The following is a 17,922-nucleotide window of genomic DNA, read 5'->3' as shown; positions in this document are numbered from 1 at the left end:
AATACCTAGTATTTAATTACACAACTTAATAAGACATTTAATAATAACTTCGTTCTCTAAAAACAAAACACGAAACAAAAGCACATTATAACTTGTATTAAAATTCTTGACTCACATTAACTGAATTCTAAATAGTCTCCTCTTAAGTTCACAATACATTTTTTTTTAATAAAGTTGTTTTTATGTTCTGATGAATGATGATACTTGTTTTCATTTCTTTTAATGGACCTGGTTTGAGTCACTTGGGATTGGTAGTCATCATCAATACTCGCTGAGCTACCCATGGCCCCCTATTACCGCAGGCTAACTGCTGGCTTTCAGTCCAACAGTGCAAGGGTACAAAATTAAACCAGTACTCGGTACTAATGTTACTGTAGACTGGTATCGTAAGAGTTTTTTTACTTGGTACCTAGTACCATGGCCGTAGCCAGCTGTGAAGTCTGGACCTCGGTCATTTTTTTCATATCCAAAAATAAATTTTGATGCTATGTACAACTGAATAAATAAATAAATAAGCGGTTGAGAACTCCTGAGTGTCTGCATGCATGTATAATTTTGTTTGGATGGTTGGATGGTATCTTTAGTGTACGCTAATACTACAAGGGTGTGATAAAATGGTGCTACCTGAAGCTTCGCAGCGCATTTTGCAGAGCAGAGTAAAAGCGGGACCGGTCTCACTAATCTGACGAACCTGCTCTGCGTGCTGTCCCAAGGTTAACACCGTGCGAGTCGCATGCGACACATTTGAATTAGACAGAATTCTCTGTTATAAACCCATCTGATACAAGACACTTAAAGGCTCTGTGCTGAAGCTAGTTGAAACTAGATTAAACGGCCCATCATATTAAACTACAGTGACGAGGTATACAGGAAGACATTGTTCCATTCACAACGGTAATTACATTTACATAAAAATTACAGTTTAATTTTACAAATCAACAACCATACAGAAATATACCTGACAGTTACTGTAGTAACATTAACTGTAGTAGTAACTATGGTATTTTGCCAGAAATAGTATATATTTGTAATAAATGTTAATATTATTAGCCTACAAAAAATATGAAATATTGTGTATTAGGGCAATAAAAGTCACTTATGTAGGTTGTTTTTATTATTTCTACATGTGTTTAGGATAAATTTTTTTATTTATTTATTTTTTTATCACACATTCCATAGATTTACATTTATGCATTTGGCTTACTCTTTTTATCCAAAGTGATTACAGTGCACTTAGTACAAGGACAATCACCCCAGAGCAACCTGGAGTTAAGTGTCTTGCTCAAGGACACAATGGTGGTGGCTGTGGGTGTCGAACCAGCGATCTTCTGATTAACATTTATGTGCTTTAGCCCACTATGCCACCACCACTTCCACTTTTATAAATTGATTTACAAATTAATTGCATACAAAATTACATCTAACCATTGTGGGTTTTTTTCTACCTGTGATTAACATGATCTTACTAATACCATAGTTAAACTCTGGATACTAAGCACGAGCAATGGTAAATTGTCATAAAGGCAAATACAAGGCAGAATTTAACAAAAAAGCTTTAAAGCCTGGACACTCATGAATTAAGTATGAAGTGATGACTTTTTTTCCTTTTGTAAATATGTTTAGTTCTAATGAACTTTAATGGAAAAAAGTGAATTAGAGGTAGCTACACAATAACATTTCTCATGTCATCTTGGACTTACAGTGACACTTAGTGGTGTGGATGCAGCATCTTTCATAATCAGCAGTTTTCAGTTACAGATGCCATTGTAGAAATTCACTATTCACAATCAACCATGATTAATTTAATCCAGGAGTGAAAGTGCCCAATAACATGACGGTTACTGAGATTAAGTCTGAATAAGTCTCTAAAATGGCAGCCCCATTTAGAATAAAACTGCTTTTTATAATGTAACTGATATGACTAAAGTCCTCATCGCTTGTTAGTGGTCATGATTTTATACATACGTTTCAAAATCATAATTCATTTCTTTAGGAGTAAAAATTTTAAAGGGGAAAAAATTACTAAGTGCACCTTTAAATAATTAAAAGTCTGGCAAAATGTAAACAATGGATGGTTTTGGATAATATTAATATGTAACGGAGTAAACATAGATAAATTAGTTGTTAATTAACTTTTGCTGTTTTTCTGTAGTTAATGAGTACATTTTGCTGCCCAACTCAAAATCTATGCTTCATCTTCAAATGTGCATTTCTGTGACAAATTCAGTATTAATATTGTTAAATGGCATTTTCTATTTATTTTTATTTTTTTCAGTTTTATTATTGGTTTCTGTCCTTTTAATTTTTATATTTAATTTTAATGCATAGAATATGTTGCATTTGTAGGTGTAATTTTGGTAAAAGTCTTCACACCTCACTGTGGACCTCCACTAATTTTCAAACCCTGGCAATGGCCCTGCCTAGTACCACTACTTTTGACCACTTATATATGGTTACAAATCTTCTTTGCAGAAATGTCCATGATGCTGTTGTTGTCTCCAATTCTGTGACATTGCTCCTTTGGAGGTAATTTTACAAACCTATTGTTTTATGTATAATTTTGCTGTGTGACTTGTGTATTATTATTTTCTTATAAACCATGTGTTTGTGTGCTTATCTTTCAGAGTTATGACAAAGGTGTGGATGCTTTTAGTTGACTTTGATTTTTCCACCTCTTTCACAAAACAGCTACAGTCTTTCTTCCAGCGGCTTCCTCTGCCTTCTAACTGCACATTTTCAAAAAGGTAACAATATTTGCACATACATATACAGTTGAAGTCAGAGGTTTACATACACCTTAGCCAAATACATTTAAACTCAGTTTTTCACAATTCCTGATATTTAATCTTCGAAAACATTGGTCAGTTATGATCATTATTTTAAGAATGTGAAATGTCAGAATGATTATTTCAACTTAATTTATTTAATCACATTCTCAGTGTCAACATTTTACTTACACTTTGTTAGTATTTGGTAGCATTGTCTTTAAATTGTTTATCTTGGGTCAAACCTTTTGTGAAGCCTTCCACAAGCTTCTCACAATAAGTTGCTGGGATTTTGACCCATTCCTCCAGACAGAACCGCTGTAACCGAGTCAGGTTTGCAGGCCTTCTTGCACGCACATGCTTTTTCAGTTCTGCCCATAAATCGGTTTGAGGTCAGGGCTTTGTGATGGCCACTCCAGTACCTTGACTTTGTTGTCCTTAAGCATTTTGACACAACTTTGGAGGTATGCTTGGGGTCATTGCCCATTTGGAAGACCCATTTGTGACAGCTTTAACTTCCTGGCTGATGTCTTGAGATGTTGCTTGAATACATCCACATAATTTTCCTTCCTCATGCTATTTTGTCAAGTGCACCAGTCCCTCCTACCGCAACGTACCCCCACAACTTGATGTTGCCAGCCCCATGCTTCATGGTTGGGATGATGTTTTTCAACTTGCAAGCCTCACCCTTTTTCCTTCAAACTTTACGATGGTAATTATGGTCAAACAGTTCAATTTTTGTTTCATTAGACCAGAGGACAGTTTGTCCAAAAAGTAATATCTTTGTCCCCATATGCACTTGCAAACTGTAGTCTGGCTTTTGTATGGTGGTTTTGGAGCAGTGGCTTCATCCTTGCTGAGCAGCCTTTTACTTTGGATATAGATACTTGTCTACCTGTTTCCTCCAGCATCATCTCAAGGCCCTTTGCTTTTGTTCTGGGATTCATTTGCACTTTTCTCACCAAAATACGTTAATCTCTAGGAGACTGAATGTGTCTCCTTCCTGAGCGGTATGATGGCTGCATGGTACTATGGTGTTTATACTTGCGTACAATTGTTTGCACAGATGAACGTGGTACATTCAGGCATTTATTTTTTTTTTTCTGAGTTTTGGCTGTTTTCTTTTGATTTTCCCATGATGTCAAGCAAAGAGGCACAGAGTTTGAAGTTAGGCCTTAAAATAAATCCACAGTTACACATCCAGTTCTGTATACCTCTTATCAGAAGCTAATTGCCTAAAGGCTTGACATCATTTTCTGGAATTTTCCAAGCTGCTTAAAGGCACAGTTAACTTCGTGCATGTAAACTTCTGACCCACTGGAATTGTGACCGTCAATTAAAAGTGAAACAATCTGTCTGTAAACAATTGTTGGAAAAATTACTTGTCTTGCACAAATTAGCTGTCCTAAATGACTTGCCAAAATGATAGTTTGCTAATGTTAAATCTGTGGAGTGGTTAAAAAATGTGTTTTAATGCCATAACTGCAAACTTCTAACTTCAACTGTACCTTCACTAATGGTTGTAAAAGAAGTGCAAGTTAACTCGGTCTGCCTCCTTTTAAAAATTGCTAATACCGGTACCTTTAACTGACAATTTAAAGGAATAGTTCGGGTGAGTAAATGGATTGCAAGCTTGGATTTGTCAATTTGTAAATTATCAATGAAATTAAAATTTAGTGGCTTTTTCTCCAGCAGTCTGAACGTGCTGCGTTGGGATGATCCCTTGCTCTCTGCAGTGTTAAAAGGTCAGAATGTCACCGGAGAGAAGCATGTCAAAGGTCAAAGGCTTGAAGTCTTGTTTGAATTTCTGAACGTGATTCAAGCGCGAGTCTGTAAACTTCAAAAACAAAAGAAGTAAGCACTTTTTCTTAATGTAATTAAGATTTTTGATGTTACTATTTATGAAGAATTGTCTAAATTTATTTGTATTTACATTGGTATGATAAGTATCCTTATACAGGCCTGCATGGAATCTGCAAATCTCAAAGCCAAATTGTTTTGAAAATTTTAAGCAAATTTACATCCCGGTGTCCATAGGCGGAAATGTCGGCCCCCCCATCTGAGGGTTGTCCCTCCCTGAAATATCATTAAAATATGTGTATTGTAAATAATATAATGATATATTCTTAAAATAATTGTTTAAGAAATAAAATAATACAAATGCAATCGGGGCAACAACAAAAAAAAAAACGTTTTTTTTTTTTTCTCCTTCTACCAAGGAGCCGGATTACAAATATGCACTCACAATGTTCACCCCTTACTAAATTTCTTCATTGTGGGTAATCTATGCACAACTAATGCAATGTGGTTTTAAAGTTTTTGTTAACATTATGTTTATGTTTATTTAATATTATTTATAAAAGCTGAATTATTATTGTATAACTTGCTTATTTACTAAAACATGCAGTGCAAATGTACCAATTCATGTTCATTGACAAGAATTATATTTTAAACTTCAATTTTCAAGAAAATGTATCTCATTTGCATTGTCTGTAACACACATGAAAACAGACAAGGATCGTATTTTTAACCCCACCTCATGAAACGGCATATGGGTATTGGTTAAAAATCTAAATATTGTTGCCTAAATCCCAATATTGTCATCAATAACAATACTGCATACAAGAGCATAACATTTCAGTGCATTAATACAAAACATTTCAGGACCACACCAGCCCCGCAGCATGCAAGAAGCGAACTGTCCCTTGCGTCAGAGAAACATTCTCACTATTCGCAAGACTTTTCAACAATCTGACAATATTATCTCAATAGCAGAATAGCGAAACTTTAAAGATTCTCCCACTGACAATGACTTTTTAGTTTTAAACAAGCATGAGCGAAACAGAATAATATGTCTTTGGTGAGCCTTGCGCTGTCACAGATTTTGTCAAAAGTTTTGATACCGATATATTTAACCCGTACAGCTATGAGGAGAACAGCTCTGGCAGCACTGGTGTATGTATCTCTAATACTGTACATCTCTTTGATCAGTGGTGTTATGGCAAATCAAGCTGAAATCTTTCATGACAGAATTTGTATCCAGGCAAACAAAAGGCATGGGTTTACCCTGCTTACATAAACGTTTGTGTGCACTAGCTCGCTGACTAGCTCAATTTGCCTTACAGATGATAAACAAGTGGGAGATGTTGCATGCTAGAACCCTAAAGTGATCAGCACGTATGCCAAGAACAAGCAACATCTTCTGGTGGATAGTTATAGTTATTTTCTGGTTGATACCCTGTATCTGCTGGTCATTTAAAAGGTATTAAATCAATTTGGTGAAAAATAAGGCCATCTAAAATGTATTAAGTCTTAAATGACAATACCCGAGGTATTATTATTTTGTTTGTTTGAACATTTCCCTCCTTGGACCGTAATGTTGAATGAAAACGTTACAAATGAAAACCTTTCACGTGTCACAGATAACAGAGAGTAGAGTAGGCATGCTGTTCATGTGTACGTTCAGTGTACATATGCACTGATCTCAAGAGTGCTGCTCCGGACTCTAGATATTCCCCATTCATTTTCTCCATTGTCATTTCAACAGACTGGGTGATTACACATTTCACTAAATTGTATCTGATCTTTCAACACACCCTCAGAGGTTTATTCATGTTTTATTCATGGTAGAAGTTGAAGACAGTGCATGCAGTGCCCTGCTCTTTTAATGGCCGGCTATCGCAATCTGTCACAGGCACCATTGATGAATATAAATACATTTATTGTTTGAATTTCGAGATAACTGTGACCTCATTTAAAAGCTTAAAATAAAATTAAGTTTTGCAAACAAATTACATCTGTCTCAAATGATGGAGCGTGACACAATTTGTGCATCTGTAGCTGTAACTGGCGCTGTCCTGTGCTTTTACTCTTTAAGTTGTTGTGTGTGGGGATAATGAGACAAGATGCCGGTGACATCGTTTTAAAAATAAAAGACCCACATTGAGTTAACTAATTTTGAAGTTAATAAAATGAAAAATAAACGTTCCTTTTTCAGGACACTGTATTTTAAAGATAATTTTGTGAAAATCCAAATAACTTTACAGATCTTTATTTTAAAGGGTTTAAACAACGTTTTCCATGCTTGTTCAATGAACCATAAACAATTAATGAGCATGCACCATTGAAACGGTCGTTAAGACACTAACAGCTTACAGAGGGTAGGCAATTAAGGTCACAGTTATAAAAACTTAGGACACTAAAGAGACCTTTCTACTGACTCCTGAAAAAACAAAAGAAAGATGCCCAGGGTCCCTGTTCATCTGCGTGAACGTGTCTTAGACATGCAGATGTGGCCAGGGCAATAAATTGCAATGTCTGTACTGTGAGACTCCGAAGACAGCACAACAGGGAGACAGGAAGGACAGCTGATCTTCCTCGCAGTTGCAGACCACGTTTAACGCCTTCACAGGATCGGTACATACGAATATCACACCTGCAGGATGGGTACTGGATGGCAACAATTGAGTTACACCAGGAAAGCGCGATCTTTCCATCAGTGTTCGTACTGTCCGCAATGGACTGAGAGAGGCTAGACTGAGGGCTTGTAGGCCTGTTTTAAGGCAGGTGCTTACCAGACATCACCGGCAACAACGTCGCCTATGGGCACAAACCCACCTTCGCTAGACCAGACAGGACTGGCAAAAAGTGCTTTTTACTGACGAGTCGTGGTTTTGTCTCACCATGGGTTATGTTCAGTTTGTCTTAATTGTTTAATCTTTATGTTCATGCAAATATTTCCACGTTAAGTTTGCTGAAAATAAAAGCAGTTGAAATTGATCGGACGTTTCTTTTTTTTGCTGAGTTTACCAACATGAATTGGTGTAAAGTTTGTACAATATTTTACAACAGAAATTATTTTAGGATATCATATGATATGGTGAAATTAACTTTTATATTGAAAGCTTTTTTTATAAAACAAATACAAATAATTGAAGATGAGTTTTAATATCTGCTACATAGATAATGGTAAAACTACATATTAAGTCTGTATGCAATTTGGAACAAAAGATTTTTCAGGCGTCACTCATTCTTAGACTGCAGGTAGCGAGAGGGGACATAGACCTGGAGGAATGAATTAAAGTAATGGTGCTGTTCCATTGGCTTTCCTGAAGGTCAGAGTCAAAGCCATTATACAAATCTAAAAATGTGACATGGTATCACGGAAAAGGAGATGAACCAGATTTAACCAGATTTGAAATGAGGAATAATGTAAACTGTTAAAAAAACACTGCCCTTACCACCAAAATAAAGGCTCCAAGTGAAGGTGAAATAAATACTACAGAAATATATTACTATTATATACAAACAAATCTAATCTTCAAAATTATAATAATTCAATTTAATTTTGTGCAACTGTAATTTAACAGAAATGTTTTTGTAAAACTATACAGTATATTGATAAATACTGCTTTTAATTAGGCCAAATTAATTGCTATATTGGTGCAAATAAATGAAAAGCAACTGATTCATTGCAGGCTGAAGTTAAAAGCACCACTCATTCAGGTTGAACGAAGATATTTTCCAGCTTTTTCAAACCGTGTTGCCACGAAATGGCAAAAATGTAGCTCTAAAACAAAAATTTCACTTGTGGCATGACCGATATATATATATATATATATATATATATATATATATATATATATATATATATATATATATATATATATATATATATATATATATATATTTGATTTGGTCTAGTTCAAGGAGAAGTTTGTTGGTAGTGGCAATAATGCAGGGCCATTTGTGCTCCTGTTTAATGAGAGCCTCAGTGAGTGCACTAATAAACAAAAAGGAGGTTTTTGTAAGATTTTTGGAGTGACATCCAGTTAAGGTACCTTGTTTGTAGTAATGAACAGAATCATAAGTAGTAAACTTTAACTACTGTAGATGTCTGCATAAAAGTACACACCGTAAGCATACAGTATCAAACCAGCCCTTTATTCTTGCATTAGCAACATATCATATGAAGTCACTTGTTAAAGTTGCATCTATTGGTGGTTATGTATACCCATAGAAGTAAATGCATTAACCCAGATTGCTATTGATGTAACAAGCAAGTCTTAAATATTTTTGAAAAGGGTAATAAAAAGTATTAAATTGGATGAGCTGATACCTGCAGATACTCTGTAGCTGTAATAACATTATAGCCTGAATGCAATCTTCACATAATCCCTTTTTCAATTAACTAAAATCAATCCTCAGTCTTGTCCGACAGGCTGTATTAAATGACACCGCCAGTTGCCCATCCCTGCTCTAACGCGTCATTTGAGAAACACATTTTTACGCTTGTTTTACAGACCCAACTACAGTAACATAGCTATTACATAGAGATTAGCTTGCTCGGTAGCTCACTAACTGTATTAGAGCGTTGGACTTTAGACTTGGAGACCGAGGTTTGAACCCAGCCAAAGACGCTCTATACGGAGAAGCATATACTATATTACTATAGAAGCTACACAATGTGCTTTTCATGACAAATTAGCATTTTAAAACCCTATTGGTTGGGTTTAGGTGTTTGTTTTGGATGTGTTTTGTTTACCTCTCTTTATCATTTAGGCAAGTTTTGGTTAGGTTTAGGCTAAAGTTTAACGCATTAAAACATCCATCTAAAATTCACCCTAAAAACCTTGTTTGATTACAACAATTTCCCTGGGTTTTGGCAAAATACAGGCTAGAAACAAACTTTGTGGGAAGGCAAAATTATTGCTAAATAATGACTTAAATCTTTTTTATTTTTCACACAACCCAATTGTATGACTATCAGAAGACTTGGGGGATATGGTGCGCAAATTGAATTAACTTATTTTCTTATACTTTCATAGTGCATTTTTGATGTTTGTCTTTCTTGGAGCTTGACAACTGTGGTCACTAAGAACTTCTATGAGTTTGGTGTTCCATGGAAAAAATTACAACTTATGGATTTGTAACAACTGAAGAGTTAGTAATTGATGTCAGAATTGAAATCTCTGGTAATTTGACAACACTTTCAGTTGCCAGTAATAGTGTAGAACTCTCAGCTATGTTTAAAATATTTGACCATATTTAAATCCATTTCTTGGATTTTCCCCTTGCAAACAGCACTGGCTATCTGGGGAAAAGTCTGCAGATGTTTTTGTGGTTCCATAGGAAAGAAAGATGATTATGTAGAAAATGTGCTGAGGAAATTAGTTTTTATGTGTATTTTGTATTCATTAGGTACCGTGAACTGGCACGCTATCTCAAAGTTGTTAAAAGCACCAACAATCCCATGTGAGTGTCAGCTTCACATTAATTTGTTCTATAAATTGAGACTGACTGATTGTTTTTTTTCTGTTTTTGCATATTATTTTTATGCCTAAGTGTCCAATAGCCGAAATGCCTATCTTTTATTTCTGCTTTTTGATGCAATTCATTATGTAGACTACCAAAAAAAAAAAATATGTATAATGAATATTTTAATAATAACAAAATGTATAAATATTATGATTAAAAAAAATTATATTATTATTAAAGTATATTATGACAAAGTGGTCCAAACATAGATTTGGCATTGACATTTATCTGGAGACTTGATATTATCCAAAAAAACAATAAAGTAAAAAAATCTGAAAATTGCTAAACTTGGTTAAGGTATTATTAGTCTTATTAATAATAATAATGATAAAAATAACACCATTAATGTTGAAATCATCAGTAGACCCGATGTTACAGAACCAAAAACCAATTAAGTAGAAAAGTGTGAAATATGGCTAATGCATAATGCAAAGATTATCGGTTTATCTCTACATCTAAACATTGAATTTTTTATTTTATTTTTATGGTGCAATCTTTCAATGGAATTTTATCTGGGATTTAGGCTGCAGAGAATGAGAGACTTGGTCCCCCTTTATCTGTGCAAGGTACAATAGAAAAAAGACATTCATATATTCAATTGTTTGACTTTTTTGTTTATTTTTTTGCTAGTTGCTTGTTAAATTATAAATGTTTGCAGAAATGATTGCCCCTTCTAGAGTGTGTGTGTGTGTGTGTGTGTGTGTGTAGGTTGGAGACTTCAGTGGTGCAGTTCACACCATGTTATCCTCAGTGCATAGTGCATCTTGCCCTGCTTCCAGACTGACGCCTCAACATTTCAGAGCTTACCTCAGAATTCTCACATCAGGCCACACCCCTGACATAAAACATCAAGAATGTGATTCAGGAACTGGCCTTATGATTATGCCTGATCCTTTAATGGCCACTGTGTGGACACCCATCGAAGGTAGAGAACAGACTGATGTGATTTTATTGTGCTCTTGAGCAAAATAACCTACAGGAGAACTTTACTCTGCCTCATGTTGTTCCAAATCCCTTATGAATTTATTTTTACAGAGAAACAAAAACTTAAGATATTTTGAAGAACTCCAAGATGCACTTTTACATACAACAAAAGCATACAGTGACCAGGGGAAATCAAGCTCCAAAATAGAATTAAAAAGCACCATATAAGTAGTCCATGTGATTCATACACATTATTTCTTATTTTGTGTTGCACTGGAGAAAGTCACACAGGTTTGGAACAACATGAGGGTGAGTAAATAAAGACTGAGTGTTCATGTTTAAATGAACTATTCCTTTAACATCAATGTTTAATGTATAGTATGGATTCTGTGCCTTCTCTAAAGGTTCATTTGTGCTCAAGATTTTGGAGGTATTGAAGTTTGCACTGAGAGTTCTGGATTGTAACAGTATTGTTTTTGCAGATGTAAGTACAATCAATAGTATATTACTGTTTTATTTGACATTATATTGCATTCTCAAATGCTGAGTTGAACAGTTTTTTTTTTAATATATATATATATATATATATATAAGTGGAGCAGTTTATCTTACTTAAAATATTAAATATATACAAATTATATATATACATTGGTGGCCAAAATTTTGGAATAATGTACAGATTTTGATGTTTCGGAAGGAAATTGGTACCTTAATTCACCAAAGTGAAATTCAACTGATCACAAAGTATAGTCAGGACATTACTGATGTAAGAAAACAGCATAATTACTATTTGAATAAAGTATTTTTATTCTTGCAGGTGTGGCAAAAAATTGCATATAAATATATATGCAATTTTTTGCCACACCTGCTAGTGACAGCTGAATGAGAATTTACTGTCCATAAATGCAAATCAATATTTCATGTTTATTTTTCATTTATTTGGAAAGAAGCCATCTGAAAAGATGTTTTGCATCATGTTTGGGTCCATTTTCCGAAAATGTCCGACTGACTGCGTATCGGTAATAACGTATCGGTTACCTAACGTAACCTCGGTTCTCTCTAGATGAGGGAACGAGTATTGCGTAAGCTAGCTTACGCTACGGGAAAGATTAATCTTTTCTGAGATATTGAAGCCAAAAAATTATCCTTAATTTTGTATCCATTGTCAACGCAGTGCGGCAGCTGCTCATGGGTTGCTCTGCGGCAACTGCTGCAGCCTATAGACGAGCTGGGGTGAACTCGCATCCAATGAGAGGTGTCCGCGCGCTCACTGCATCAAAGCCCGCCAAAAAGGGCGTGACTAGAGTGCATATAAGCATAGTTCGTAGGCTGGAACCCTGGTTTTCATTGACTGAAGCGAAAAGTCGCTCGTGGCGCGAGCACGGCCGGCTACGCAATACTCGTTCCCTCATCTAGAGAGAACCGAGGTTACGTTAGGTAACCGATACGTTCTCTTACGAGAGGTTCTCTCTCGTATTGCGTAAGCTAGCTTACGCTACGGGAACCCATTGTCAACGCCGTGCGCGCCAAGCATCCACTGTATGAGCCCCAGGGAATTAAGGGGGAACCCGGGGGAGCCCTTATGAGTGGGGAAATAAGATTTGGCCGGCAAGAATGCGGGTCAGTGTTTGTGTAATATATAAGCACATAGTGGGAAGGGAACGACATGTGTCCCATCAGTGCAGCTCACCAGGGGAGCTGTAGTGTATTAAACCGCTAGTAGTTTTGCCTGCAGAGCGGGCACTTCCATATTGTAAAATCTGACAAATGTGGAGGGGGAAGTCCATCCCGCTGCCACACATATGTCGTGCATGGGAATCCCGCTGGACCATGCCCACGAGGATGCCATGCCTCTAGTGGAGTGAGCCCTAATGCCCAACGGGCATGGCAGGTCTTTTGACGGCAGCAGCAATAGCGTCCACTATCCATCTAGATAGTGTCTGTTTCGAGGCGGCGAGACCTTTGGTGCGCCCTCCGAACGAAACGAAAAGCTGCTCAGAGCGTCTGAAAGCGGCAGAGCGCGCGGTATACAATCTCAGTGCTCTGACTGGGCAAAGGAGATTGGTGTCGCGTTCGCTATCGGATGCTGGTAGCGCCGATAGGGAAATGACCTGTGCTCTGAAAGGAGTACCGATCACCTTGGGAACATAGCCGTGTCTAGGTTTTAAAATGACCTTGGAGTCACTTGGTCCAAACTCAAGACACATGGCGCTGACAGACAGCGCGTGAAGGTCTCCCACACGTTTGACTGATGACAGGGCAGTCAGAAAAGCGGTTTTGAGTGAAAGGTATTTCAAATCCACGGATTGAAGTGGTTCGAAAGGGGGCTTTCATAGTTTCAAGAACTATAGAAAGATCCCAGATAGGAACCGATGGAGGCGCGGGGGTTCATCCTTCTAGCTCCCCTAAGGAAGCGGATGACCAGCTCGTTTTTTCCCCATGACTGGCCGTGCAGGGGTTCAGCGAACGCCGCAACGGCTGCCACATACACTTTGAGCGTGGATGGGGATCTGCCCTTATCCAGCAGCTCTTGTAGAAATACGAGCAGCGACGACACCCCACATGTCCGCGGGTCCAGGTCTCTGTCGGTGCACCATTTTGAGAACACAGACCATTTTGACGCATAGAGTCTTCTTGTGGAAGGGGCTCTAGCGTGTATAATGGTATTTATTACTCCTTCTGGCAGAGCGACGGGTAGTCGTTGATCACCCACGCATGCAGTGCCCAGCGCTCTGGGTGGGGATGCCAGATTGTGCCGCGAGCTTGAGGGAGGAGATCTGCTCTCACTGGGATGGGCCACGGCGCTGTCAGTGACAGCTGCGGGGCTATGAGGAGCACCGAGTGACGCGTTTCCCTGCTCCTCTGCATTACCTGTGGCAATAGCGAGACAGGGGGGAAGGCGTAAAGCGGGCGCCTGGGCCAGTCCTGGGCCAGCGCGTCCTCGCTTTTCGAGAAAAATATCGGGCAGTGAGAGTTCTCTTCTGACGCAAAGAGGTCTATCTCTGCTCTGCCGAATAGGTGCCATAACGTCTGGACTGTTTGAGCGTGCAGGGACCATTGCCCTGGGGGAATATTGTCTCTGGACAGTCTGTCCGGGCCGTCGTTCAGGTGGCCTGGCACATGCGTCGCCCTCAGCGAGCGCAGGTGGCACTGGGACCAACTCAGTATGCATTCCGTCAGATGGAAAAGGTTCCTGGATCTGACACCGCCCTGACGGTTTAGGTAGGATACCACAGATCTGTTGTCCGAACGGACCAGGACGTGGTGACCCTGAATGACCGGGAGAAAGCGCACGAGCGCGTACTCGACCACTATCATTTCCAGACAATTTATGTGAAGGAGCTTTTCCTGAACTGACCATAGGCCGAAAACCGGAGAGCCCTCGCAGACCGCGCCCCAACCCGTGTTGGACGCGTCTGTCGAGATGACTTTTCGGCGAGATACAGCTCCCATTGTCACTCCTCGCTGATACCACTCGGCCACTGTCCAAGGCTGCAGAGCTGAAATACAGGTCTGAGTCACCTTGATGGGCTGGCGGCCTGTGGCCCAAGCCCGGCGAGACGCGCGGGTGCTTAGCCAATGCTGAAGCGGGCGCATGTGCAGTAAACCCAGCTGAAGTTGGCCATGTAACCTAGCACTCTCTGGAATTTCTTCAGAGGCGTGAGGCTGTTCATCTGAAAAGATGCGGCTAGTCGCTGAACACGGCGCACGCGCTGTGTAGATAAGCGAGCCGTCATTGCCACGGAGTCTAGTTCTATCCCAAGGAAGGAAATTGTCTGACTGGGCTGTAGTGAGCTCTTGGTCCAATTGACTGCAAGACCGAAACTGTTCAGATGGCTGAGGAGAACTGCTCTGTGAGACAGAAGCTCCATATGTGACTGAGCCATAATCAGCCAGTCGTCCAAATAGTTCAGAATTCGCAAACCCTGACTCCGCAGGGGTGCGAGTGCCGCATCCATGCACTTCGTGAAAGTACGGGGTGCTAAGGACAGGCCGAACGGAAGGACGGTGTATTGATAAACCTGCCCGTCGAAAGGCGAATCTCAAGAATGGCCTGTGACGGGGATTTATCTGAATCTGAAAGTATGCATCTTTCAGATCGAGAGAAATAAACCAGTCCCCCCTGGCGCACATGCGCGAGGAGTTTCCTGATTGTAAGCATTTTGAACGGTCTTTTTGCAAGCACCTTGTTCAGAACCCTGAGATCTAATATGGGTCTGAGGCTGCTGTCTTTCTTGGGAACAAGAAAATAACGGCTGTAAAGCCCCGACTCGCTCAGAGAGGGTGGCACTTTCTCTATGGCCCTTTTGCACAGAAGGCTTGCTATTTCTGAAAGAAGCATGCACGCTGCTTCCGTGTTCACAGTGGTTTCGAGCTGCGCTCTGAAGCGAGGAGGGCTGCGATCGAACTGTAGCAAATAGCCCTGTTGTATTGTGCTTAACACCCACTTGGATATCCCTGGAATAGCTTCCCACGCTTTGAAGCGTAACGCTAGAGGGTGAATGGCCAATTCGCTCTGATTGCCGCACACAGAGCGCTGAACAAAATGTGTGAGCGCGTTTAGTGTGTTCATGCATGATTGCTCGCAGACAGCATGAACAGGCTGTTTTGTGAGTGACTTCCCGATTGGAATGAATGGGGAAAGAGTCACATCTGTTACGTGATGCGCAAGCATAGTCATGGGCACGGGACTTACACACAGAGGACTGTTTGCTGGCCGTGTAACAGAGCGGGCAGAGAATGGTAGCGCCAGCGTATTCGTGGGCGCATTTGTTGACTCTAGCGCTCGAGCGGTTCAGTAACCGCTTTATGTGAGCATGCTCTGGTGGGGACACGAGACATGCAGTGCTTGTGTGCAGAAGTGAACACTGGATTGTGGGCACGTTTTCTACACATAGGGCTGGTCGTGTGACAGAGCGGCCAGAGAATGGGCGCGCGCACGCATTTGTGGGCGCCTTCATTGACTCTGACGCTCGAGCGGTTCAGTAACCGCTTTATGAGAGCGTGCTCTGATAGGGGCACGGGATGTGTTATGCTTGTGTGTAGGGGCTAACACAGGGTTGTGGGCACATTTTCTACACATAAGACATGTTTGCTCTTTACAAGATTTATTTGGGTCGCCGTGAAAACGGCGTTTGAGTGCAGGCAAGCGGGCAGTGTCACCGGCTTGTTGGCTGCTAAATTCACCACTGCAGTAGCCTGAGAGAAGGGGGCTGACAGGGGGCGAAGCTTTGACGGTGGTCCGGCCGCGGCGGGACTGAGCCGTCGTTTGTTCAACAAAGCTAGGAGGATTTCGGTTGTTCAGGTTTCAGCGCAATCTTAGGCCGAGGCCCGCGGGGGGGCGGTGGTCTACGGCGGCTGTCTGAGCGCGATCTGGGGCGGCTGCCCTGTCGGCGCTGGGAAGTCTGGCTTTGTTGAGCTGGGCGCTGTGAAGATGCTCGTGCAGGAGGCTGGTTATGTGGGCGGCCTGCAGAGGAGCTAGCGCGGCGAGGCAGGAAGAGATTCATGGCTTGGGTGGCTTTCTGGACTTCCGAAAAACGGTCAACAATGCCGCTTACCGCGGAACCAAAGAGACCGGACGGAGAGAGCGGCGCGTTGAGGAACGTGGAGCGCTCAGTTTCTCCCATGTCGGCTAGCGTTAGCCACAGGTGTCTCTCGGTTACAGTCAGCGAGGCCATGCACTTCCCTATAGCTTGGGCTGCAGCTTTGGTGGCGGGAAGGGCGAGGTCCGTCGCGCTCCTTAGATCTGTAACAGCCTCTGGGTGCCTGCCTCTCTCATCCCACTCCCGAAGAAGGTCCGCTTGGAGGATCTGCAAGACGGCCATGGAATGCAGAGCAGATGCGGCTTGGCCGGTGGCGGAATAGGCGCGGCCAACACAGGCGAAAGTAGTTCTGCAGGCCTTAGACGGGAGCACTGGTTTAGACCGCCATCTCGCGGAGGGCGGGCAAAGGTGTGCTGCTACCGAATCCTCGACCGGGGGGATGGAAAAGTAGCCCTTCTCGGCGGCGCCGTCCACTGAAGCGAGAGCGGTGGAGACGTGGGATCGAGTCCGGCAGGAAGGGAGCGGCCCGGGCCGCGGGCGCCGCGCGGTGACGGCTTTGAAGAAAACAGCCGTCGAGTCTGTTGGGAGCCTGCTCAGGGGGCGGTGACCACTCGAGCCCGAGGCGGTCGATGGCCTGTGTGAGGAGGCGTATCAGTTCCCCTTCGACTCCGGCGCGGGTCCTGCTGGTTTCCTGGGCCGTTGAGGAGGCTTGTGACCACTCCTCGCTGTCCGAAGCCATGATGGAACAGCAGCCTTTGTCCTCCGCCTCGCTCTCCGAGGTGGCAGCAGTGCGGCCGCTCGGCGGCAACTGTGCGTCCCGGGGGGGCGGGGAGGGTGAACGCAATGCTCGAGGGAGGGGCTCCGGCGAGACAGTCGCTTCTAAAACCGGTTCCGGCAGCCTTTGGGAGTGGCGCTTCTTCTGGCGCGGCGAAACAGAAGGCGGCGCGGCAGCTCCGGTTTTGCATACTTCGAGTCGAGCCCGCAGGGTCGACATCGGAAGCTCCTCGCAGAGGTCGCATCCGCCATCAGCGAGGGCGAGCTCTGCATGCCCCAGTCCCAGGCAGAGAGCGCAGATGATGTGTCGGTCTCCAGCGTGGCATGAGCCGCAGGAAGTGCGAGGCATCTTTAAAAAGACGCTCGATACTCTTTTGTGAAGTTCGCTGAGGAACTTAGCTTGCTCTAAAAAAGGATACGTCGCCGGATGGCGTAGCTCGCAGGATGGCTGAAGGTGGCGAAGACGGCCGGCTTCTTCGAGCGCTGTCCACGCTTGCTAGATGCCCCTCGAACGGCGACGCGGCTTCCAGTTCAGAGATGCGAAGAGCTTCGCTGAAGAGATGAAAATCAGGGTTCCAGCCTACGAACTACGTTTATAT

At 41.7% G+C, this 17,922-nt stretch overlaps 1 protein-coding gene across 9 annotated transcripts in view; it reads left to right on the top strand.

The window, feature by feature from the left end:
- Positions 1 to 17,922, top strand: part of LOC127651425 (uncharacterized) — a 38,865-nt gene that overhangs the window by 2,266 nt on the left and 18,677 nt on the right. For 7 of the 9 annotated variants that reach the window (XM_052137240.1, XM_052137239.1, XM_052137242.1 and 4 more), the window contains 7 exons: positions 2,473 to 2,526; positions 2,625 to 2,744; positions 4,458 to 4,619; positions 9,966 to 10,019; positions 10,606 to 10,648; positions 10,791 to 11,007; positions 11,411 to 11,490. In XM_052137240.1, the coding sequence (XP_051993200.1) occupies positions 2,473 to 2,526; positions 2,625 to 2,744; positions 4,458 to 4,619; positions 9,966 to 10,019; positions 10,606 to 10,648; positions 10,791 to 11,007; positions 11,411 to 11,490 (730 nt within the window). The remainder of the gene's footprint in view (positions 1 to 2,472; positions 2,527 to 2,624; positions 2,745 to 4,457; positions 4,620 to 9,965; positions 10,020 to 10,605; positions 10,649 to 10,790; positions 11,008 to 11,410; positions 11,491 to 17,922) is intronic. The other 2 variants (XM_052137236.1, XM_052137241.1) reach the window with 2 other exon arrangements.

The sequence above is a fragment of the Xyrauchen texanus genome, chromosome 11, assembly GCF_025860055.1.
Source record: "Xyrauchen texanus isolate HMW12.3.18 chromosome 11, RBS_HiC_50CHRs, whole genome shotgun sequence".
Lineage (NCBI taxonomy): Eukaryota > Metazoa > Chordata > Actinopteri > Cypriniformes > Catostomidae > Xyrauchen > Xyrauchen texanus.
This window is presented reverse-complemented; position numbering and strand designations above follow the sequence as displayed.